Consider the following 18,610-nt stretch of genomic DNA (forward strand, 5'->3'; position numbering starts at 1 on the left):
GCAGTAGCTATTACATTTTAAATTCTATACCCACAGAGTGACTTTTCCAGCATTGTTAGGATGGGAGATGAACAAAAACAGGTAAAATAAAGAGGAAGAAGACTGTTATCCTAAATTTCTATAGAGAAGTGGAATAGGAAATGTGATTCACATTCTTGTACTCAAATACTGTGTCCACATGAAACAGACTGAAATTCTTTAAGAAGTCACCACCCCATAAGATGTCCCCCACGTAGCAAGTGGGGGAGAGCAAGGTGTAGAACCAGATATATTGTATATGTGGTTCTGCACCATGTCTCATTACACCTGAGTAAATGCCAGCCCATGTATATAAAAGGATTATAAGCAGCTTTTATGAAGATTGCAAGTTGAAAGAATCATTCTTTCGTACTTGTGTACTGTTCGAGTTTGTTACAAGTTCTGCTTTTGTTACTGAACAAAAGCAGCAATTAGTCTTGAACCTGATCTCCCACAAGAGTGAGTGTGTATAAGATAACTTCAGGCAGTGCAAGACTGCCATCACCAAGAGGATGAAAAGAGATGACAAAGCCATCTGCTATGCACATACATCTCAAAAATCAGGGTTCCGAAATACACACAGAACTGAAATGTAAATAAATACACCATTATACACAGAGAATTCTACACTTCCCTCAGGAATTGAAAAAGGAATACCACCATTACCCAACTCAAACAAATTTATGAAACACTATACACAATAACTGCACCATAGCCAAGAACCAGATTTAAAATATACATAAACAGGGGCTGGGGATGTGGCTCAAGCGGAAGCGCGCTCGCCTGGCATGCGTGCGGCCCGGGTTCGATCCTCAGCACCACATGCAAATAAAGATGTGGCCGCCGAGAACTAAAAAATAATTTTTAAAAATTCTCTTTAAAAAAAAATATATAAACATTCATGAAGACAAATCAAACCACAATATCAAGTTAAAGTTGTGTATGTTCTAACAGAAATTACTTATCAAACAGATGCATGTATTAGAAATAGGCTTAAACGCTAAATATAAAAAAATATTTAGTCTAAACTTTCATCTTCCAAGCCAGGCATGGTGGAGCACACCTATAATCCCAGCAACTGGGGAGGCTACAGCAGGAGAATTGGGAGTTCAAAGCCAGCCTCAGCAACTTAGCAAGACCTTGTCTCAAAACGAAAAGGGCTGGGGATATGGCTCAGTGGTAGAGTGCCTCTGGGTTCAGTGTCTACTATGAAAAAATAAAAGATCTTCCATCCAGAAAAAATAAGAGCTAATTAAATCCAGAATAAAGAAAAATCAAAGAGAAATAAAATTTTATTATTTAATATTAATACACTGATAAATCTCTATCCTGTCAAAACAGAAAATTATAAATCAGAAACAGTAAATATGCTATAGACAGTAAAAGTATAAGAATATTATAGACAAAAGATAGCCTATTCAACAAATGGTGCTGGCAAAACTGGAAATTCATATGCAGCAAATTAAACCTCACCATACACACACACAAAAAGAACTCAAAATGGATCAAAGACTTAGGCACTACAGAGACACAGAAGAAAAAGTAGGGCAAAATCTTCATAACGGCCTAGGATCTGACTTCCTTTACATCACCCCTAAAATGTAAGAAATAAAAAAGAAATCAAGAATCAATAAGTGGAATAGATTAAAACAAAAAACTTCTCAGCAAAGGAAACAACCATGGAAGAGAGCCTCAGCCTCAGTACAGATTGGGAGAAAATCTTTACAACATACCTCAGATAAAGCATTAATATCTAGGATACATGAAGAACTCAAAAAACTTAACACCAAAAAACAAATAACTCAGTAGTCTAAAATGTACATTTACTAAATAAATGTACAGACTTCACAGAATACAAGTAATGAGAAAATGTTCAACATCTCTAGCAATTAGAGAAATGCAAATTAAAACTACACTGAGATTTCCTCTCACTCCATTCAGAATGGCAATCATTAAGAATACTGCCAACAATAAATGTTGGCAAGGATGTGGGGAAAAAGGTGCACTCATACATCGCTGGTGGGACTGCAAATTGGTGCAACCAATTTGGAAAGCAGTATGGAGATTCCTCAGAAAACTTTGAATGGAACCACCATTTGAACCAGCTATCCCACTCCTCGTTTTATACCCAAAGGATTTAAGAATTAGCATACTATAGCGATACAGCCACAATGTTTACAGCAGCTCAATTCACAACAGCTAAAATATGGAACCAATTTAGATGTCCAATAGATGAGTGAATAAAGAAACTGGTATGTATACACAATGAAATATTACTCAGCATTAAGAGAATAAAATTATGGTATTTGCAGGAAAATGGATGGAGTTGGAGAATATCATGCTAGTCAAAATAAGCCAATCCCCAAAATCCCAAAGCCAAATGTTTTCTCTAATATGTGGATGCTAATTCACAACAGGGGAAGGGAGGACTAAAGAAGAATGGTTACCTTAGATTAGGTGGAGGAGAGGGGAGGGTTTATGAAAAAAACAGACATTACACACATATACACACACATATATATATAACTATGTACATGTTGTAGAATCATACTGGTCAATCAGAAAAATGATAAATTATACCCCATCTATGTATATCCAACATGCATAAATGCATTCTACTGTTATGTATAGCTAATTAAAACAAATTCCATGAAAAACTAAAGATCTGAAAAGTTTAGGTTTCAAATTCTTAAAATTGGATATATTAATTAGAAAACTCCAAGTTTCTCTGGTGAATTCCATCAAACATTTGAGGAAGAAGTAATTCCAATTCTACACAAATGCTTTCAGAAAATAAAACAGGAATACTTGCCAACCAATATTTTGGGACCAGCACTATTACAACATCAAACCAGAAAAGCACATTACAAGCAGACAATCTACATACAATATCCTTCAAATAGAGACGCAATAATCTCCTACTTATGCTTTTCACAATTATCTGCCTAAAGGCCTGATGATGGCTTCACCACACCTGTGAAATCAAGTACAACACTGAGTTGCTTGCTACTTGAGATCGAGTTCATAGGCATCTTCTTGTGTTACCTGAATAGTTAGGAGACCTATGTCCTGACATTTAGGAAATTGTCCAGCAGAAAATATGGGGAAAAAAGATACTTCAGAAAGTCGTCTTTAAACTTCAGCCTAAAAAAGTATCAACAAGCCAGGCACAGTGGTACACACTTATAATACTAACAACTCAGGAGGCTGAGGCAGGAGGATCACAAGTCTGAGGCCAGCCTTAGTAACTTAAGTCCGTTTCAAAACTGAAAACTAAGAAGCTCAGTGGTAAGTGTACCTGGGTTCAATCCCCAGTACAAAAAAAAAGTGCAACCTATCATTAACAAAGCCAATTACAAAACAATGAATACTATAGAAAAATCGAAAGAAGAGAAAATGTTGGTATTTTGTTTATTTCTATTTTTGCTCCTTAATTTCTACTAATATGTATTTTTCAGTAAGAAAAAAAATTTCTCTAAAAATTTACGAAAAGGGGAAAAAAGTTCTATAATCTGAAGCTCCTAAGCTCCTAAGTCACTTTTGAAATAAATTTTTTCATTTCAAAATGAGCATTTCAAATAGATGCTTCCCAATCTTTTTCATGGCAAAATAGAAAGTCATGTTGCATGGCATCCAACAGCAAACTAATGAGACTGCTGGAAGCCTGAGGCAACCAGTGGATCTCAGGCAAAGTGCCCCAGCCACTGGCGGGCTGGCAGGCCATCGGCTGTCCTACAGTAGGCAAGCTGCTGTTCAGTTAAACTCTGGCTTGCTACATTTCAAAGTCAGAAATATGAGGGAAATCTCTTAATTAAAATACAGCAGCTTAATAAAAATTCCACATGGATTTTTAAGTCACTGTTCAAGATGAAAAGAGAAGACTGAATGACTTAAAATGGCATGGCAAATAGAGTCCAAACCAGTTGCAATGCATATTTAAGACCTCTCTCAAAGGGCTTATCTTTTATAAAAGAATAATTGAAAAAATATCAAAGTGGAACCAAATAGCTCCTATTTCAGTTTGCAGACTCTGCAGTATGTAGTTTCAAAAATACATTAACGATCTGGCTCCTTTTCTCCAGGCACGTACGTGAAATATCATTTGGCATATGGGAGTTATTCCCATAAAGATGAGTCAGATAATAAGCAAATGATCATTACCTCACATTATATGAAATGGAAAGAAGCCATTAATGCAGCATTAAGGGCATAAACTTCATACATTTGGAAGCCCACAAAATAAAACATTAGTTCTCAAAGCATTCTCTCATCTATACTGCCACATTAACTGTGTACTCTAAAAATTTTTAACAAGTATTATAATTTGTATGAAATACAGAACAGTTAAGCTTCCTATTTTCATGTTAACTTGTAAATTTCTCAGTTTACTTACTGGCCAAGATGTTTCTAAAGCCAAAGCTCAAAAGGACCCCGTGTGTGTCTAGATCTTCCAACGTTCTGAGCATGCTCCTCAGAGACCTACCTCAGAGTTCCCAGGCTCACACCCAGCTAAGGGCCACACTGGAAAATATTCAACTGAAACTCCCCCACATTATTCTTTTGGGGACTTTACGAACCATATATTTTATGTAAGCCAAATAAAGTCTACTTTGAAAAGCACTGGTGAGGAAACCATAGAAGTTCAGGAAACCATAGAAGTTCAGGAGATTCTAGAGCTCTAGAATTTCTATTAGTTCTAGAGATTCTAGAGCTCTTTAAACATTCACTTTTATAAACACTACCTCTCTTCATGCTATTTTGAAAAGGATACTATGCAAGCAGAGCTTCTCAACTACCCTTACTGTTCCATTCATGGTATGTATACACATTGGTATGTTAATAAAAACCGAGAATATCATGACAAATACTCATAAATGAATATAAAGATGTATATAGTACATGTAATTAACACAATATATATTCTCATGTATTTCTAAAATTCATCAACAGGAACTAAGCACATATACTGTGTTCATACTTTAATAAAAGTCACTGACTAGTTCCTAAGTACTTACTCGATAAGGTCAAAATTCATGTGCTTATTATGTGTCAGGCAGCTCTAATCAGTAAAAATCTTAAGTTCCTGAGTAAGACAGGAGCCCTGTGCCAGGGTAGTGACACACACCTGTAATCTAGGGGCTGAGGTAGGAGATTTGCAAGTTCAAAGCCAACCTCAGCAAAAGCAAGGTACTAAGCAACTCAGTGAGACCTCGTCTCTAAATAGATAATAGAGCTGGGGAGGTGGCTCAGTGATCAAGTGCCCGGAGTTCAACCTCCAGTACCAAAAAAAAAAAAAAGACAGGAGCCCTGACTTCAAAGAACTTAGTCTGAGAATCAGACAAGCAAATCAACAATTAAAGACTAAGTTAATTGAGATATCAGCACAAACAAGTACCAGAGAAACAAGAGGTATAAATGGTGAAGGTGGCTTCCCAAAAGAGCTGATGCTTGACCCAACATGTACAGGGCCGATATGTAGTGCAAGGAACCACCTGTAGCAAGGCACAAAAAGCACAACGGGAATGGAAAACTTGACATGCGAACACTACAACACAGAACACAAGGCAGAGGACTCACAGAAGACAGGCCGATTGTGAAGGGTCTTACATCCTCAATTAGGAAATATGAATTGTATTCCACAGTCAATATCAAACAATTGATATTTTAGGTAGAATCATAGTAACAGTAGTTTAGTATCTCCTAAGTACTTATGCATCAGGCATTGTGAGAATTTTCATATTCTTGTATTTTGTATTTTCTCCACAACTCGATCCATAAAATTATGTGAACATTACAGATAAGACTGAGGTTCACAGAATGTGTCAGCTTTCCATCACTGACACAATGAGACAATTTATGAGAAAAGATTTTTGAGTCATTGTTTTCAGAGGTTTCACCCATGGTCACTTGGCCCCGTTACTTTGGGCCTCTGGTGAGGCAGAACATCATGGTGGGGAGCATGTAGGTGACAGAGCCAAGCCGCTCACCTCATGGAAGCCAAGCAGCGAAATAAAGGGACCAGGGACCCAATATCCCCTACTCAGGCACACCCCCAATGATCTAACTCCCTCCCACTAGAACCCACCTCTTCAAGGAATAGCGCCTCCCAATAGGCTGATGACCAAACCTCGACTATGAAACTTTGGGGGACATTTAAGTTCCAAATCATATCAGAGAGGTAGAGTTACTTGACAAAGTTACATATATAGGAGGCAGCACAGCCAAACATAAGAAATAACCTGATAGCCTCAAACTGATCATTTTAAAAGCAGGATTCTAAGAGCTCAATGGTAGAGGGCCTGCTTAGCTTGCAAATAGCCCTGGATTTGATCCCCCAGCAACCCCCAAGGGGAAGGGGGGGAAAAAAAAAAAAAAACACCTTGTCAAGGAGTGTAAAGTGTGAATTAAGAAAAAGGCACAGAGAAGGAAACCACCAGCCAAGTGTTGCAAGAAACTGAGTAAGGTGTTAAGAACCTGAACCAGGACTGATAAAGGGCAGAAATGGGAGACAAGAACTAATTCACCAGATCCCAGGGCTCTGTAAAGCCCAATTCTTGTCCACTGCAGCACTTAGTACAATGTCAATGAAGTATTGTCCTCTTCTCTTCCCTGACAGACTAAACTCAAATCTAGGAACCTATATCATAATCTCCATTTACACATTTAGTACCCAAGACAGTGCCTGGCACATAGAATTTATGGAGAAAAAAGAAAATTTCTAGTTTTCTGGCTTGGGCAACCTAAGGATAATGGTACTACTGACCATCTAGGGAATAGAGAAGAAAAAAACAGATTATAAGAGGAGATATACATTTATATAAATATATAGGAAGTGTTACATTTGCTACTGTTACAACATACACTATGTATAAAAATAACTCCATAGAAACACTACTTTATCCACCTATATGAAATTGCATTAGAATGATAACTGACATACTAATAGAATTTCATGGTTTATGGAAATTCAGTTTGTTTGTTTTTTTTTTAATATTCGATCTTTAATTTCCTGAACACACTTAGGTGGCTGAGAAGGACAAAACTAAGAAAACAGGACCTAGACTACCAGTGGTACATTTGACAACAGCTTAACACCACTATTCCCACACACAGGGGAATCCTCTATTAGCACCACTGTGTAGCTTCCAAAACGACTGATGTTCCCTCCTCCTCATTCTTCCCACTGTCAAAGACTCTTCGTATCCTAATATTGTTTTAAGATAAAATATAGAAAATGCATGTAAAATACTACATAGCCTGGCAAACAGTAAGACCATGTTTGTCATGAACAAGATGACTGATTATCACCGATTCCTACAGGTATGGCACTATTAAACAGACACCAGATCTGACAAGGACCACAGGTCCTCTAAATAAAACATAGGTAAAGGACGCATTTACCTAATCAATTATTTTCCTAGTAATGTTTCCTCTGCCTTTTCATGCACTGCTTCTGCAAACAAATCCAAACCACTATCTCCATCTTCTGCTGACCTCTCATTCTCATATGTGTTTGCAAATTAGCTTTATTTTTTAAATTTTTACTGATGCATTATAATTATACATAATAGGATTCATTATGCCATATTTGTACATGCACATAATTTGATCAATGTCATTACCCAGTATCTTCCCTATCTCCTCCTCCTCCTTCCTCCTAGTCTGCTTCCTCTATTTCAATTAATGCATTATAGTTACATATATAAGCAGGATTCACTGGTATATTCGTGCATGGACTTAGCATAATTTGGTAGATTTGTTCCCCAGTACTTCCTTGTGTCCTCCCCTCTTCCTTCCTTCTACTGCTCTCCCTTCTATTTTCATGAGATTCCTCCACCTACCCTCCCCCCCGCCACCGGCTTTCTTTTATTTTCTGTTTTTCTCTCTAGCTCCCACCTGTGAGAACACATTCAACCCTGGACTTTGAGTCAGGCTTTTTCCACTTACCAATCTGTTCTCCAGTTCCATCTATTTTCCTGCAAGTGCCATAATTTCATTCTTATGGTTGAATAAAATTCCATCTTGTATGTATACAATATTTTATTTATCCATCAACAGGCACCTAGGCTGGTTCTATAACTTGGCTATTATGAATTATAACTTGGCTATTATGAATTGGATGGCTATAAACGTTGGAAAGTATGTATCACTATAATATACTGATTTTAATTCTTTGATAAATACCAAGAAATGGAATAGAATGATAATATGATGGTTTCCTTCCTTGAACTGAGGAATCTCATACTGCTCTTTCTAAAGTGGTTTTATTAACTTGAACTGACTTCTTAAAATTGACTTCCAAAAATCACTTTCTCACTTATCTCACACCCATTAAAAACTCACTGTAAACCGTTTCCTTACTAGATTCGTCTGTTTCTAGTTAAATATTTGATTGCTTCAGAGGACTATACCTTCTTGCTGACAATCATACGTCAAGTACCAATAAAACACTTCATGCACATAAATTGTATTCAATCAATTTTTGCTGAAATGTTTCTAAGAATGATTAAGTCAGACTTTTCTTTTTACTAGTCTGTATCTGACCAACTCTTACCATAAGTTTCTTCAGTGATCCAAAATAAAAAGCTACACTTAAATAAGTCAGTTTAGTGAGTTTAAATTTCAAATTCTTCTAAAACACATCTTAAAGCAAAATATTTAAGGCATATAAACAATTACAATTTTAATTATTTCAATAGTCATAATCCTTGTTAATATTTAATATCTATTCTAAGTTTAATAAACAAATTGAAGATTTAAAATTTTCGTTTTATATCTTGTAAATTCTTACCTTGGCATTTCCCAATAATGGAGGTAAAGTCATCTTTGGCAGATCTGTAAAATATGTGCAAAGATCAAGTTTTATCCTTAAATACTACTGTGTAAGTCTATAAAATACTAGATATTATACACTTCTATATCCAACACTGAATCACTCCTTTCATAGAGATTGTCTAATGAAAGTGTTATGCCTCATATGAGACTCAGTATTTTCTTCCAACCTTCTTATGAAATCAGAAACACAAATACAATGATATAACACAATGAGTTTAAGCATGCTCTTTTAATATGATAGAGAAATCTGGCCCCCATTCCCAAAGGTTCTGATTCATTAGATCAGGGCTGAGCAAGGTGGTGCACACTTATAATCCCAGCTACACAGGAGGATGAGGCAGGACGATGGCAAATTTGAGACCAGGCTGAACAATTTAGTGAAACCCTGACTCAAAGTAAAAAGTGCTGGGAGTATAGCTTGTAGTCGAGTGTACAGCACACTCCAGGCCCCAAGTTCAATCTATAGAGCCAAGGGGTGGGGGAGGGGGGAATGCATATGTATAGGATGGGACCCAACAATACCTTTTAAAGTTTCACAGATTGATCCTAGTTAAGAATCACTACTTTCTATCCTACTACAAATTTTGATCATGAAAGAAAAAGTCTTATTTTAATAAATCAAATAGCCCAAACAAGTCACCATATTTAAACCAGTGACATATTTAAATCTGTGATCTTGAAATAGAGTACTATAATTATAAAATATGTTCAAAAGTAAGGCTAAATCTAGAAAATTTACTAAAAATCACCCAAAACTTTCATGTCTTTAGCATCTGACCCAATTCCACTTCTACAAAGTTATCTCTGGGAATAACTACAGATATATACAAGTGTTGAGAAAATTAATGCAGTCTAATTTATAAAAGAAAAATACACCCAGAAGATTAAATTTTACTATGTACATGCACGAAGTATTATGCAATTACATAAGTGATATGGAAAGATGTTGACATTTATTTCTGAATAGCCTTTTAAAATTAATATCAAGAATGAAAATTAAGTTTACAGATTGCAGAAGCAATTCATCAGTCACTATAAAACAAATATACAACATTATTCCACTAAACAAATACAAATAGAAAAGGTTCAAAGGATATACAACAAAATAGTAATAGACAATTTTGGCTAGTAGAGTAGGTAATTTGTAGTTCTACTTAACTCTATTTTCTACTATCTTTAATATAATCACTAACAGTTGCTATTTTTGCTGGGGAAGAAAAGGCAGGAAGATATAATCTGGTTTTGTTAAACCTTAATAGAACTTATTCACCTAAAATAGTTAAGCAAATCCTGGGGATGAGAGAATTTATATGCTTTTTTCCTGTAAGCATTCCTTATTTTAATGTGTTCTGTTGTGTTCTATGATAGTTTCCAATTAGTTCCTATTTTATAACAGCCCATAATCATAATTATTTCACTACTTAGGAAATAAGGAAACATTAACCAATTCTAATCTATAGCTGCTGATAAGTTACAAATTAAAGAAGCAATTCACAAACAATTGTTTCACTATCCTATCCATGGGCAGCCCCACAAGTAAGCAAGTGTGTCATACTAGAACAAATGATTAGTCATTTACCATGACCACAAGAATAAAACTGGGAACAGCAACTCAAGTTCAAATGAAAAGACAGCGTGCGCTCTCTCCAAAATTAAGCTTTTGTAGCTTTTCATTTTTTCCCCTCAAAATCCATTTCTTTATAACTACTTCCTAATATCAAATAATGCTGAGATACTAAGAATATCTTTCATATTCTAATCCAAGCAACAAATGTTTATTAAATACCTATTGAGTACTAACTGCCATTACTACTAAGTCAATCTTGCATTGCACACGTCCTTTACTATGGCAGAAAGGATGAATATGGAAAATAACAAGTGACCTTAAAATTCAAGGATAAGCTCTAGTCATAAGAATTTATTTTTTGAATCTCTCTTGCCCTTTTTCTTTGCTGATCATTCCACATCTTGCTCAAACACACCTGCTTTTAGGTTACTGCAGAGTCAGTCTATATGCTCCTGTAGTCAGTCAGCAAAAGCAAATGAATGCCAACTGAGCAATGCAAGGCATAGGTGGCTATGCCCTATAATGCCTTCTCAGCCTGATTCCCCTATTCCACTTGCAAACACCCCGTGCTTATTCACCAAACTATTAATCCCTAGGTATGTATATTGAAATACCAGCTGGGAAAAACATAGGAGTCTCTCCTGCAAGGAGCACATAACTGGAGCTACACACTCCAAATCCCATCTATCCCAAGTTCCTGGTAAATGGAACACACTGAAGTGCAAAGCACTAGTCTAATATAATGGGGAAACATACAAGCATTCTTGTCTAAGCATGATGTAAGTGAAACGTAATATAGGTTTGTGGCTAAAAGCATAAACAGTGAAACTAAAAGCCTACTGCAAATCCTTAGGGAGGTGATTCAACTATATCATGCCCACTTTATTATAGAAATAAGGGAAAATAGCAATAACTACAGCCTCACAAGGGATTCTACCAAGATTAAGTGAGTAAACATGCATAAAGCATTATAAAGCATTATAAAGCATTTCTGATTGTGCCCACTATTAGCATCTTATTATTAAAAATAGAAAAAGTTATCATAGGTTCCTAAAGGATAGATGATTAACCAATATATGGGAAGAGGAGACTAATAAAGGGTATATTATCAAAGGCTTCCTAGTGGAGTTAACTTTTCACCATGTAAGCCTCAAGACATAATATATGTTACAAAACATTTTCAAATTATCTTTTCATCCATGAAATCATTGGTCAAATGGTCCCTTCCCAAGCTTATTATCTTGACCACACACATGCACACCCAGACTAACACCTAAAATCATTTCATTGTTTTCCTTTCATGGAAAAGTGGAAATAAGTCTGGCCTACTAACTTATTTTTAAGTGAGTCACACTATGAGCAAGCAAATTTCTCTAAAAACACATTATTGCAATGAATGGAATATGAGGTGCTAGTCCATTTCTATGAACAATTTAAATTCAAACACTGTGCTGATTTGACGTTTAATGATGCTGTCAAAGGAATCACAGGCATGGTGGCACATGCTTGCAATCCTACTGGGTAGGGAGGCCAAGGTAGCAGGATTCCAAGTTCAAAGCCAGCCTCAACTTATCGAGGCCCTCAGCAACTTGGTGAGACCCCATCTCAAAATAAATAAAGGGCTGAGGACATAGTTCAGTGGTTTAGCACACTTGAATTCAATCCCTGGTACAAACACCACTCGCACACACCTGCCCATAAAGTCGAATCAAGTTAATTTATTTTTGAATGGCTGTCATCACTGTCCATCATTACTATTCCTGATGGTTTTAGAAGGGATAAGAAAGCCTTCCCAGTTGAAGCCAATGCCCAGGTGGGGACAGATCTTCTGTTTTCTATCCCTACCCCCTAAATTTGAAGAGTCCAGTTCTGCCTGAATACATGAAAGAAAACACTGATAACTGAATGATTATTAATAATAATCACTTTTCTTAATGAAGCAGCAGGAAAATCCTCTGACTAGCATCTAGACCTAAACATCTTGAAAGTTTTGTTTTCTTTTCAAGAACCAAGAAAGAATTAGGGCTTTCCTAGAAAAAAGTAACCCTCAATTTTAGAGTTGCCACACATTTAATTTGCTGCTGGAAATTTCCCAAAGAACTAGTTTTTCTAAATTAGTTGTGATTCTTTTGCAATTAATGTAATATTTTAAAATAAAATACCAAGAAAACCCAACTTAGAGAACTCTTTCATCGTTTCATTTCAAGTTATGTGTAACCTTGGTCTTTCACAAACCCAAATTCAATCTACAGCTTGTGCCAGCAGAACAAAGCTGTCCCCACTCTGACACCTTCCTGAGCATCTCCGATAGAGCAGTAACTAGCCAAACAAGGGTGATTTCCAGAGTCTAGAAAATGAGACATTTACTGTGAATGTAAAACTCAGGAGACAGCAGAGTGGCCTGGGGAAGTCAAAATATGAGTAAACTACTCTTAGAAAGCATCACTCATAAGTTGGCATTCGATACTTCACAAAATTTAAGTGACTTAATTGTAAAGTCCTTATGAATATTCTTCACTTAAAAAGACTAAAAATCTTAGCTCTTATTTCTCAAGGAAATTTTACATATGAATAATATTAACAATTACCTTATCTCTACACACTGATCTTGAACAGCAGCCAAGAGCTTTCCATTGCTTTCATGAAAGAAAAAAAATCAATTTGTCAGCCTTCAACAGAATTATTTTAACTTAAATCATTATTTTTTTTTTCCTATAATTATTCATCTTTTGACCTTACAATGAGTACCTAGGTACAAAAGCAGAGAAAATTATTCCATACAGCTTGAATTAACATTTAAATACTGATCATAGGTCACAAAGGGAATTTATATATCATAAAAATCAAGAGTGAAAGCCATAGAACCCTAAAATTAATGTCAACAATGAAATTTGAGAGCTAATACAGATATAAAAACATGTAAATTTTATACATCTTACCTTGCAAGTACCAAATGCCAGTTTATCTGTTTATTAACCAATCGAACCAGTCCATCAGGGAGCAAAAAGGGTGCGGGACTGAAATCACAATACATCAGTTACTTAAAATCAAAACTAGGTAAATATTAATACATAGGCTTTTAAAAAGAATTTTTTCCATCAGAACATAAAATTGGAATATCAACACAAAACCAAAAATTACTAATTGATACCTGAAACTTGACTATATTTTATATACATATATATTTCTCCATTTCCAGAAAACATGGTGTGTGTTCAAAGATACAGATCTCACCCTTTCCAGGAAAAATGTTATCTAGAATACCAATAAAAGAGCAGAGTGTGTGTGTGAGTTTATGCCAAATCCTTTCTGCTGTGACAACCTAGAAATTCTGGCTCAACAAAAACAAATTCCAAGATAGAGTTAAATTCACCATAGAAAGATAAATTTCCAAGTAGTAACAATGAAAAGATACCTGAAAGCTAGAACTGGTCAAGGGAAAAAGATGAGAACCCCAAACAGGATTTGCTATACAGAATAGGAAACAAGCAACTAGATCAGAGAGGACAGGAGTTAGAAGAGAGATGCACACTGCTCAAGTGTATGTTCTAGCAATGAAAGAATAAGGGCCCAAAAACTAATGATTCTCTTCTGCCTGGAACTCTAGTCTGTGGAAGACGAGTATGAAATCTATCAAAAATCAAAAAGCCCCAAGCTGGGGCTAGAACTCAGTGGTAGAGCTTTTGCCTAGCATGTGCAAGCCCTGGGCTTGATGACCACCATCAAAAAATTTTAATAAGTTTAATAAAAGTTCAAGCCTACATTAAGTGCAAGATCAGACTACAGTTTCACAATACTCATGATACAGAAATCCCCAAGCATAAGTTCACTATAAAACCGTTCACAAAAGAAATTATCCACAACCAATGAATTAAACAAATGAGGGATACCTGAAGAAAGACAATAGAAAATTTCTGCTGAAACAATAAGTTTTAGAGAAAAATGTTGTGTTATTAAAATGTTGAACTGAAAAAAATTGCAGGAAAAACAAGGAAATCAGAAAATACAAAATTGTATTTTTAGACTAGTATATATATTTGGTGTTATTTATGCTCATTTTTAATATAAAGACAGGAAATATACATGAAATGTGAATATGAACACCATCTACACAGGATAATTTTCTCTTGGAGGGACGGAAAAGGAAAGACATGGGGTAAGGACTTGAAATGTGACATTTTGTGTAGAGCAAAAGGAATCTGAAATATGGCAGAGTAGCAACAACTGCTTTAATTCAAATGTAGATACAAATCAAACATGTTTATATTGTATAGAATTCTCAGTATTTTTAATATTTTTAAATTAAAAGAAAAAAATTTTTAAGGAAAACTATACTTTTAATATTAGCTCCCAAACCTTCAGGTTTAATGATCATAAGCTCAAGAACGCTAACTGAAATACAATCGTTTTGAAAATAAGATGAGGAAGATAAAAACTTCATAATATAGGTTGTGAATGCATTATGATCGACATGGCTGGTATGGTTTAGACATGAGGTGTTCCCCAAAAGCTCATGTGTAAGACAATACAAGAAAGTTGAGATGAGATTATCAAATTATGAGAACCTTGATCTAATCAGTACATTAATCCACTTTACTGCACTAACTGGCTGGTAACTGTAGGCAGGTAAGGTGTGGCTGGAGGCAGTGGGCTCTGGGGGCTTATCTTTGGGGTATATATTTTGTGAGCCCAGTTTAGTCACTCTGCTTCCTGGTACCATGTCCTGAGCACTTTCCTCTGCCATATTTTTTTCTCCATGATGTCCTGCCTTACCTTGGGCACTGAGGAATAAAGTCTGCTATCTATGGATTAAAACCTCTGAAGCAGAGCCGCAAATTAAGTTTTTCCTCTTTAGTTCTCATCTTTTAGCCATAGCAGCAAAAAAAAAAAAAAAAAAGCAACTAAAAGATTGGCCAGTTTAAGGAAAAGGACTTTCCATGAGAAGGGGAGACAGATACCTACTGATGCCCGATCTGAAGGTAAGGTAATCACATAAGGATTGCATCAGAGTGAACTTTGAGTCCTCAAAAAATGTAATCAGCAATGTGAGTAGACATTTTCTGCCTACTCTGTCCAGGGTGTTCAGGATACCTTCATATTCTCCCGTTTACCTACTCTTCCTTCCTCCTCACTCATCTCTACCCTATCATATTCCACATGCTCAAAGAAACACGTTTAAAGAAACCTATATAAATTTGCATGTATATATACATATAGATGTGCCCACGCACACACACACACCAATCCATAGAGTGCTTAAAAAAATCTGGAGGAAGTCCTAGAGAAGAGCAAAGGTCTCTTATGCAAGTATATTATCTCTGGAGCTTTCAAGATGAGGAAAAGGCAGTCTGTAATAATTCTATAAACAAGTTCCACATATTTCTAGAAGTAGAATTACAGCCTTTGAGATTACTTCTTCATTCCTTTTAAAGTTAAAAAGTCAACACTACATCAGAAGAATTAAAAAGTACACAAGAACTGACACCTAAAGAACATTCTCTGATATATAGCAACTGAATATTAACACGGGAGAGTGGATCTAACAATAACTTTTTAAAGATATGCAAGCCACACATCCACCCTGTGTGTTCAAGATAATGCTGAGGACACACAGATGAAGCAAAAGTAATGAGATTCTTAATGACTAAGGAAACAAAAATTTCAAGTCTATCCTCACAATTTATGCCAAAATATTAGAAATGTATACTCTTTAAAATTGGTCACCTTAATGTCAACATTAATATCATGATCTGGAGTTTATTTATTAACATTTAAGTCAGATAATGTACGTATTTGATGTCCATACTGTTTCTCTGTAGAACTGAAGTCTCACCTGTACCAGATGTATTGGCGTAAAAATAGTAAATGATCTGGAATAAAAAAAGCCAAATATAAGTCAATTGTCCTTTAATAATCATTTTCAAATTAGGTTTACAGGTGACAAGTCTAAAAGGTACTACAGTCCGAGTCATCACAAAAAATATTGAGAACATAATTCTTAAGATGAAAATAACCTAATATACAGTTTTAATAGAAGTTAATGTGAACAAGTATGATTCAAGTTTGTGTATTATTCAAGACTTCAAAGTACTACCTAACAAAAAAAAGTGGTAAGAAATAAAATCTAAGAAGCTTCAATGAAACCATGACTAGAAGTCATAGAAATTGACCTTTAAAATCAGGTAAACTATTTGTATAAAAATTAAACCAAAGACACCAATTCACACTTTCTTTATAACAAAGATAAATACTAAAATGAGGAAGCCATTGGGCAGGGGGGGAGGGGTTCTAATACAGTACTACATGATTTATATGTTTTTTTAAAAATACCTATGTGTGATATATACATGTATGAATGTATGCAGCTAGGTGTGTATCAATAGAAAGTCTGAAGACTAATATTATCTCTGAGTTGTAAAGAAAAAAATATTCTAATTTGTGATTACCTGTATTTTCTAAATTTTCTACAATAAGTTTTTACTGTTGTACATGTTTTCTAAAATTTCAAAGCATATGAGATAATGAAAATTCAATGTTACAGCTCCTTGTATAAGATAAAGATAAAATTATAATTTCAACCACTCAACACTTTTGAAACAATCTTCTTATAAGGAGCTCAAACCTCCCAAAAAATAAAAATGGACTTTGGAGGCAGAATGGTCACATTAAAAAGAAAAACTCAAGCAAATTTCCTCAGCTGAAAACAAAGGAATAACAGCACCCCCCCCCCCCGCTACTCTGGTAAAAGGGATGTTTTTTAATGAAAGTCTCACAGTCCACTCAGTAAGGATAGCACTCAATTCTTTTTCAGACTCTTATTAACTCACATGTAAAGGCTGTCAGTAGTGGCATGAACATATATTTTTGACCAGTTATATCTGAATCATTTTTAAAGTAGTTTTCCAACCTTTTCCCCTTCAACATCCATAGTCTCTCCAAGACACACCAGGTTGGATTTCTTCATTCCTTATAGAATACATCCGCAATAGTTAAAACTAGGGTACACCCTCACCCTACACTGCATTAAAGACATAAGTGTGGAAATACATGTATATGCATCTGCATATAAAATTAAACTCATAACATGTATGTCACTTCCATCATCTTCCACAGTCTAAAGAACACATTTTAAAACACCCAAGCTTTCTAAAATAGCAGTTGTAAATAAAATGGGGGAAAATTAACTATTACATATAGAAAAATAAATAAGCTATATTTACCTCTGATTGCTTTTGTGATAAACGATGCTCCATGCTTTCGGTTACCTCTAGGCTACAATTTGAAAAACAAATCCTTACATTTGAAAGTGTTTCAGTAATACTTGTACAACTTGTCAACTTATACTTAACTAATGCTCAGAATTAACAATATTCAAAACCTAGAGATTGACAGAAAAGTATTATCAGGACTGGGTACAGTTGGAATAAAGGTGAGCCTGGCAGTAATAAGCACATGTCAACTTGAACCTTGCACAAGAGCACAAGAACTGAGGCTGCAAACTTTCCAAATAAAAACACAAATTGAAGACAAGAGAAATCAAGGGCAAAGAATGTGGCTGCTGGTTCAGGATAGTCTATGTGGGTGGGCTGCAGAAACCTAAAATAAGGTTTGCTTATAGGAAAAGTGATCATATGGATTAGTAAACTCATCCCTCAAGGCAAATTCATTGAATATCTCCTCTATGTCCATAAAGGCAATGCTACTAACAAAACAGACATAACTGCTATATTGAATAATTCCATTCTGTAAGTATAAACTGAACACTACTGAATGTTCATTAAACAGGTATTATATGTGAGTAAAATGCACTGAAGGGCTGTCAAGAAAATGTGAAGACAACATTAAGTGCAGATAATATTTTTAAGAATATATAAACATTATTTGACTCAACACAGGTGATCATCAAGACACAATTTGGCCCCACGGAGACAGATGAATCTGATGCAGTGGCCCTCTAAAAGCTTATGGTTCAGCTGCTGACATCAACAGAATCCCAAAAAAGGCAGCAAAGCGCTTCTAAAGTTTCAATATAAGTTGCTGCTGTGCTTATTTTTCTAAATCAACTTATAATTATTCTGAACATTACTATAATTAACCACCAGTATTAAGGAGTAGAAACAGCCTGTAGAACGCAAAAGGTAGCCACCTGTTAGGCTAGCTGTGTAACCTACAAAGTACTTATGTTATTCA

At 35.4% G+C, this 18,610-nt stretch overlaps 1 protein-coding gene across 3 annotated transcripts in view; it reads right to left on the minus strand.

Moving 5' to 3' along the window:
* Nbas (NBAS subunit of NRZ tethering complex) overlaps positions 1–18,610 on the minus strand; it is a 330,311-nt gene that overhangs the window by 310,333 nt on the left and 1,368 nt on the right. For all 3 annotated transcript variants that reach the window (XM_058578372.1, XM_046441292.2, XM_046441291.2), the window contains exons 2-6: positions 17,641–17,692; positions 16,254–16,290; positions 13,360–13,437; positions 13,009–13,056; positions 8,810–8,853 (exon numbers count right to left, since the gene is read on the minus strand). In XM_058578372.1, coding sequence (XP_058434355.1) covers positions 8,810–8,853; positions 13,009–13,056; positions 13,360–13,437; positions 16,254–16,290; positions 17,641–17,692 — 259 coding nt within the window. The remainder of the gene's footprint in view (positions 1–8,809; positions 8,854–13,008; positions 13,057–13,359; positions 13,438–16,253; positions 16,291–17,640; positions 17,693–18,610) is intronic.

The sequence above is a fragment of the Marmota monax genome, unplaced genomic scaffold (genome assembly GCF_021218885.2).
Source record: "Marmota monax isolate L192 unplaced genomic scaffold, Marmota_monax_Labrador192_F-V1.1 WCK01_AAM20220418_F8-fsc00010, whole genome shotgun sequence".
In the NCBI taxonomy this organism is placed as follows: Eukaryota; Metazoa; Chordata; class Mammalia; order Rodentia; family Sciuridae; genus Marmota; species Marmota monax.